The sequence below is a fragment of the Macrobrachium rosenbergii genome, chromosome 26 (assembly GCF_040412425.1).
Source record: "Macrobrachium rosenbergii isolate ZJJX-2024 chromosome 26, ASM4041242v1, whole genome shotgun sequence".
Taxonomy (NCBI): Eukaryota; Metazoa; Arthropoda; class Malacostraca; order Decapoda; family Palaemonidae; genus Macrobrachium; species Macrobrachium rosenbergii.
In genome coordinates, this window is record NC_089766.1 from 4,466,008 (window position 1) to 4,473,507 (window position 7,500).

The 7,500-nt window shown below is 34.4% G+C and overlaps 1 protein-coding gene across 24 annotated transcripts in view; it reads left to right on the forward strand.

Annotated features, from left to right (window-relative positions):
* The window catches only part of LOC136852943 (transient receptor potential-gamma protein-like), a 698,042-nt gene that overhangs the window by 613,959 nt on the left and 76,583 nt on the right, over window positions 1-7,500 (forward strand). For all 24 annotated transcript variants that reach the window (XR_010857276.1, XR_010857277.1, XM_067127957.1 and 21 more), the window contains 2 exons: window positions 4,102-4,244; window positions 5,266-5,467. Coding sequence is in view for 22 of the 24 variants with exons in the window: in XM_067127957.1 (XP_066984058.1) it covers window positions 4,102-4,244; window positions 5,266-5,467 (345 nt within the window). In the remaining 2 variants the exon portion in view is untranslated. The remainder of the gene's footprint in view (window positions 1-4,101; window positions 4,245-5,265; window positions 5,468-7,500) is intronic.

Genomic DNA, 7,500 nt, shown 5'->3' on the forward strand with positions numbered 1-7,500 from the left:
TCTCAGCTGTGCGTTCGAAGATGGGTCCTGATTATAATGTGGTGAGTTTTTTTTTTTTATTTTGAAGGAGTCCGCTGTGAACTATTATAGCAGGGTAAATGCTGTTTTTTTTTTAGAGTGGGGAGGTCTTTGGGGCTTTAAATTCTCTCTCTCTCTCTCTCTCTCTCTCTCTCTCTCTCTCTCTCTCTCTCTCTCTCTCTCTCTCTGATCAGTTCTCTGTGGTTATAGAGATATAAGATACCCTTGATAAAGAAAAAAAAAAAAAATATATATATATATATATATATATATATATATATATATATATATATATATATATATTAATATACATATATATATATATATGTATAATATATATATATATATATGTAATATATAAATATATGTATATATATAATTATATATATACGTATATGTAATATATATGCACATATATATATATATATATATATCTTTGTGTATTATACACATACAACATACATATACATTCATGTATACTCTAAAGATGCACTCGAAATTCGTTTCAACTGAAGCTGGGTCATCCGTGTATAAATGTCCAGAGAAAGTGAAATATACTAGACAGACGCATTTTGGTTTCCATGGCAACGCTGTTCTCCTGATAGATTACGGAAAAAATATGGGTCTTGATTACGTAAGGAAAAAAAATAGCAAAAAAGTATATTCGAAGGAAAAAAAATTACACTGAATTATTTACGTTTTTTCTTGTACGTAATGTATGTGGTTTTTTATATGTTTGGGAAGTGTGGTGTATGTCTCACTCACTCTCTCTCTCTCTCTCTCTCTCTCTCTCTCTCTCTCTCTATATATATATATATATATATATATATATATATATATATATATATATATATATATATATATATATATATATATATATATATATATATGTATGTATGTATAAATACATATAAGGAGAGAGAATAAAACTCCTCTCTCTCTCTCTCTCTCTCTCTCTCTCTCTCTCTCTCTCTCTCTCTCTCTCTCTCTCTCTCTCTCTCTCTATGTATATATATATATATATATATATATATATATATATATATATATATATATATATATATATATATATATATATATATATGTATATATATAGTATATATAAATATATATATATATAATATATACTGATATATATAGAGATATATATATATACTGAGAGAGAGAGAAATATTAACTGACCATAAGCCAAACATAACGAAGATCCCTTATCTCTCTTTCTTTATCATTACTTTCCTCTCATTCCTTGTTTATCTCACTTTTATAACCCATAAAGATTATCCTCCTATAACCTTGGTAGTGAATATATCCCACTGACCTTTTCTGATGGTCTGGGTTATAATAACTTACAACCTCGTGTTATATTCTCTTATGGGTACGTTGATAGTTGGGGATAATTGGTTTTAGGGTAGGTCGACGTGATCCTGATGGGGCTGTTGTGTAATTGTGCTGTGGAATTATGGGAGTTTCTCTATTATCATTAATATCGTTGGATTTCCCACTAAGGAGAATTATTTTTTTGGGAAAATAAAAAACACACGTTTTCCTACTTGAAAAATGCTAGTTTTTCTTGGTTTTTAAATGAAAATAAAAGACAATTTTTCTCTTTAAAAAGTTATTTTTTCTTGATTTTTACATGAAAATAAAAAAAACATGCCTTTGCCTATTTAAAATTCCTATTTTCCTTATGTTATTAAATAAAAATAAAAAAACACACGTTTTCTATTTAACAACACCTGTTTTTTTCACGACGTGTTTTAAAACACGTATTTCTTGAACTTGAACCACAAACTCAAATTTTATCAATGTAGATAAAAAACTCTTCCATAAATTTCATCAAAAACTAAAATACACACAACATGAGTTTTGTTCAGTGTCGGACTAATGCTTCTGTATTTATTAAAAACTCATTAGTCGTTATTTCCCAGATTCTCTTTATTGTATATATTCTCTCACATTATTATTTGTTAATATTAATATATCCACTCCTCTTCTTCTTCTTCTTCTTCTTCTTCTTCTTCTTCTTCTCCTCTTCTTCTTCTTCTTCTTCTTCTTCTTAGTAGATTATCGAGACCGTTCTCTTATTTAAGAGCCACAAAGTCATTCTGGAATTCCCCTTGATGGGTGACGAGGTGGGAGTGGGTAAGGGTATGGGTGTAGGAGGAGGGGGAGGGAGTACTGTGTATGGGGGGGGGGGTGGGACTGGCTGCTCCTTACAGCTCATAAGGGAGCGATCTGTTGATGTTATGGCTCCGCCCACAGCTGACCCCCACGGTTCGTAAATCTATGACTTATGGGATTTTGATGAGGGGGGGGGAAGAGAGGGGTGTTAAGGGGAAGGAAGGGGAGGGGTTCCTCAATCTTTTCGTCATAAATGTATTGTGTTGTTGTTGTTATTGTTGTTGTTCTGGAGGCTTTTATTTTCACCTGAAAAACGTAAACAGAAGCTGTTTCGAAATCTCGTTGGTTTGTTTGTAGAACGACGTGATAATAATTGTCTGTTTGTTCCAAAGGGGTTTGTGACATGAATGGTTTGTTTGAATTTCACGTGTTTGTTTAATGTGGAAGCTTAGGATGGCTACGTGTTTGTTCCAGACTTCTTTTCTCTAAATAGATAAATAAATAAAAGTAATAAATCCTTTGAGTTTTTTAAATCCCTGGGTTTACGAAGGCTGTTGTAAAGGTGATTACTTGTTCTGACTGATTGTACTGCAAATTTAAATTCATTCTTAAGTTAAATTAATCCCTGTTGAGTTAAATTAATCCCTGTTAAGATAAATTAATCCCTGTTGAGTTAGATTAATCCCTGTTAAGGTAAATTAATCCCTGTCAATAAATTAATACCTGTTGAATGAAATTAATCCCTGTCAACTTAAATTAATCTTTGTTGAATTAAATTAATCCCTTTAAGTTAAATTTAAATCCCTGTTAAGTTCAGTTAATCCCTGTCAAATTGAATTAATCCATATAAGTTAAATTATTCCATGTCAAGTTAAATTAATCCCTCTTAAGGCAAATAAATCCCCGTCAATAAATTAATCCTTGTTGAGTTAAAATAATCCCTGTAAGTTCAATTAATCCGTGTTAATGTCAATTAATCCAAGTTGACAATGTATAATGCAATATGTTCTGTAAACTCAAGTTGAATATTGTAATATACAAAAGAAAGTCTCCTGAAAATGATAAAGTTCCCTTCTTCCCAAAACTTGAAAGCTAATTAAAACTTTATCCAGGTGAGAAAGAATTGAGTGTTTTTGATAAAGAGAAGGTTTCGAAGAAAACAGACGAAAGGCTTCGTAACTTTATAACAAAGTTATGTAATAAAGTTGTTCACTCTCCTTTTATTATTATTATTATTATTATTATTATTATTATTATTATTATTATTATTATTATTATTATTATTATTATTATTATTCACGTCTAAACATTAAGGCCTGTTGCAAGTTTACATCAATTTATTTTTGGGATGAGGTTGTCAGTCTTATTGGGGTGGCTTATATACTAGCAGGGTCTGGTATTCCCTCGTTGGTCGCCCATTGTAAAATATAGGATTCTCTATCTTCCTCTGTGTTTAACGGCTCATTTAACCTGGTTTTGTTTTGTCTATTGTTATCAATGAAAAAATGAATAAATTGATATTTAAATTATGAATTATGTAGCTTGGTTTGGTACCTTTGCCCGTCTCGGTTCGCCGGGATTATTTTTGATATTTTTTGTTGTCATGTTAATATATATATATATATATATATATATATATATATATATATATATATATATATATATATATATATATATATATATATATATATATTTGTTGTATAAATTGCTAATCAATATTTTTCTCTCCCATTCCAAAATCTCTCTCTCTCTCTCTCTCTCTCTCTCTCTCTCTCTCTCTCTCTCTCTCTCTCTCTCTCTCTCTCTCTCTCTCTCTTCCTTCCCCCCGTTGCAAACTTCTCCGCCCACATCCTACTTTCATCCTGTGTGTGCATCTTTATCCTCCTTCTCTTCCTCATCCTCTTCCTGTATGCCTTCCTTTTCCTCCTCCTCCTCCTCTTCCCTTCCTCTTCCTCTTACCAGAGTTGGGAAGCCATCCCTCCCGAGACGGCCACGTTCACGCCTGATATCACGCCCCTCATACTCGCCGCCCACCGGGACAACTACGAGATCATCAAGATCCTGCTGGACAGGGGAGCCACTCTACCAGGCCCCCACGACCTGAGGTGGGTGGGATTATTTTTTTTTTTTTTTTTTTTTTTAAGTGTTTAATGTTTTTTTTAGGTTAAAGATGTTTTTTCCTATAGTGCATTGTTTATCAGTTTGTTTTTATTTTTTGTTATTTTAATTACTTTTCATTTACTTCTTTGTTAATGTTCCCATAATATTTTGGTGATTTTATTTGTCAGTTAAATGATAAATGTTAAGGAATATACTAATTTTTTTGTGCATTTTTTATTTGTTTCTATAACAGTGGTGTACTGCAGAATCCTACAACACATCCTAAAGCATCCTACACCTACAGCATCCTATTACAAATCGTTCTGAATCCTACATTGCATCCTGCACTATCCTATAATACATCCTAGAACATCCTATAACACATCCAGCAGCATCCTATAACTTATCATACAGAATCCTACATTAGATCCTACAGCATCCTATAAAACATACTACAGCATTCTACAACACAGCCTGCAGCATCTTATCATATACCCTACAGCATCCTGTATCCTATCCTACAGCGTCCTATAGCCCATCCTACATCATCCTATAAACCATCCTACAGCATCCTGAATAACCCATCCTAAAGCACCCTATAACCCATCCTACAGCATCCTACTGCACACTGTAACCCTTCCTACAGCATACTATAACCCATCCCACAACATCCTGTCATACACCCTACAGCATCCTATAATACAGCGTGCAGCATCCTACAACAGAGACTACAGCATCTTATCATATACCCTACAGCATCCTGTAACACTTCCTGCAGAATCCTACATTAGATCTCACAGCATCCTATAAAGCATACTACACCTTCCTACAGCAAAACCAACATCACCGTATAACACATCCTACAACTTCCTCCTGCAGCATCCTATAACCCTTCGTACAACATCCTACAACACATGCTAAAGCCCCTTATAATACACCCGCAGAATCCTACAGCGAATCAAACAGCATCCTACAACCCATCCCCCAGCATCCTAATTCAAGACTGAATCCTCTTTCCTTCGGCAGGTGCGGCTGCGAGGACTGCGTGACCTCCCGGCAGGAGGACTCCCTCAGACACAGCAGGAGTCGAATCAACGCCTATAGGGCGCTGGCGTCACCTTCCCTCATCGCCCTGTCTTCGAAGGACCCGATCCTGACGGCGTTCGAGCTCTCCTGGGAGCTCCGGAGACTGTCTTTCATGGAGCACGAGTTCAGGAGCGAGTACCAGGTGAGAGAGAGAGAGAGAGAGAGAGAGAGAGAGTCTCTTTAGCGTGAGAGTTTAAGAGTAAGGGTAGGTAGTTTCATATTGGAAGGGATTGTCATGAGAGAGAGAGAGAGAGAGAGAGAGAGAGAGAGAGAGAGAGAGAGGCTTTACCAGCCAGGAGAAAGATTGAGCGAGGGATATTGTTTTATTGGAGGAGAGAGAGAGAGAGAGAGAGGCTTTACCAGTCAGAGAAAGCGTGAGTGAGAGAAATTGTTTTATTGGAGGAGAGAAAGAGAGAGAGAGAGAGAGAGAGAGAGAGAGAGAGAGAGAGAGAGAGAGAGAGAGAGACTCAGCAAAGAAAAAACTTTCTCTTGTCAGAAAAAGGGGCAGTTAGATTTTAGTTTTATTTAAGAAAATGTCTCTATTTAGAGAGAAAGGAAATCTCTCTCAGTCACGCATAACTTTCATCAGAGAGAGAGAGAGAGAGAGAGAGAGAGAGAGAGAGAGAGAGAGAGAGAGATTAGTTTCACATTATAAGCTAAACCTTCTCCTTCCTGAAATATATACAACACACATAATAGACATTTTATGCCTTTAAAATAAAATCTCTGTGAAAAGAACGGGAGAGAACACGTCCGCCCAATTTCCCATTCAGCGAGTGACCTTTGTACTCCCCTCGAATTTGACCTGGGATCGCGGATGATCGAGAACCTATTTCTCGGGAATTGAGAGGGAGGATATTTTAAGTTTGACCTCTGCCATTTCAAACCTCGTGTTTCTGGTGTGGTATTTTTTTTTATTTAGGGTTTTGTGGGATTTAGGGGGATTTTTTTCTAGTTGTTTTGGGTTCTTTAGGGATTTTAGGTTGAAAGGATAATTGTTTTTTAAGTGTTAGGTTAGCTATATCGATTAGACTTTATGATTTATATTACTTTTCACCCATTTTCTCTTTATTTTAAAATTGGTAAATGCATCTGTAATTTTATTGCAAAGATTTTTGTTGTGTTTATTCATATATATTTGTCGAAACATTGTGGTCCTTCTCTTGTTAATTTCACGCAAGCGAAATAAGCATTATATACATACTTAGATACATACATACATATATATACACATATATATGTATGTATATATATATATATATATATATATATATATATATATATATATACATACATACATACATATATATGTGTATATATATGTATGTATGTATCTAAGTATGTATGTATATATATACTAACCTAATCTATATTATATTGAAACATTCTATTATCTCTCTGATTTCCCTCTCGTAACAAATCAACTTACACAGATAAATTCTCCACAATTTTTGCTTGTTCCAGCCTTAATCGCCAGCATGTATATTTCCAAACGAAATGTATCATACTTTCTGGCTCCATCCACTAGAGAAAGCTAATTTCCCCCACTTTATAAATATCACGAAAAGTTATTCCAGAAGTTCGTCGGGTGATTAGCCTCAGGCTACGAACAACTCCCGAGGGAAAATTGATTTTATTATTAGCATTGCCGTTGCAGGAAGGGTAGAGACGTGAATTTAGGGATTTTTGAATGATAAAATGGACGCTGAATTCTTCTTGTCAATATTATTTTAATTTTAGTGAAAGACCTTAAGTGCAAGCGGTGAAATTTGTACAACTAGTGTGACCATACCGCTAGATTTGACGGTAGTTATAAGAGAGGGTTGAAACTATAATTCCCGTCCCCGAGGACGTTACGCACCGTCCTAAATCTTGGACCAAAGTACCCTTAAATGCTAATTGTGACAGAAGCTGAACCTGGAATAGATGATATCAAGTGTAGAAGTGGACTGTGTTACGCACACAAAATATGAATGCAAATTGCGCTGTATTGTATAGAAATAAATTGTATAAGATTTGTACAGTAGTGAGTATGTACTCAAGAGTGGAATGATTCTGATCAGTTCATTACAAATCTATTGTAAGAAGAGTTTAAGAATGCCTGTCAATTCATTATATATCTATGCGTGCATATGAATACTCAATAATTGTAAAAAAATATATATATATACATAA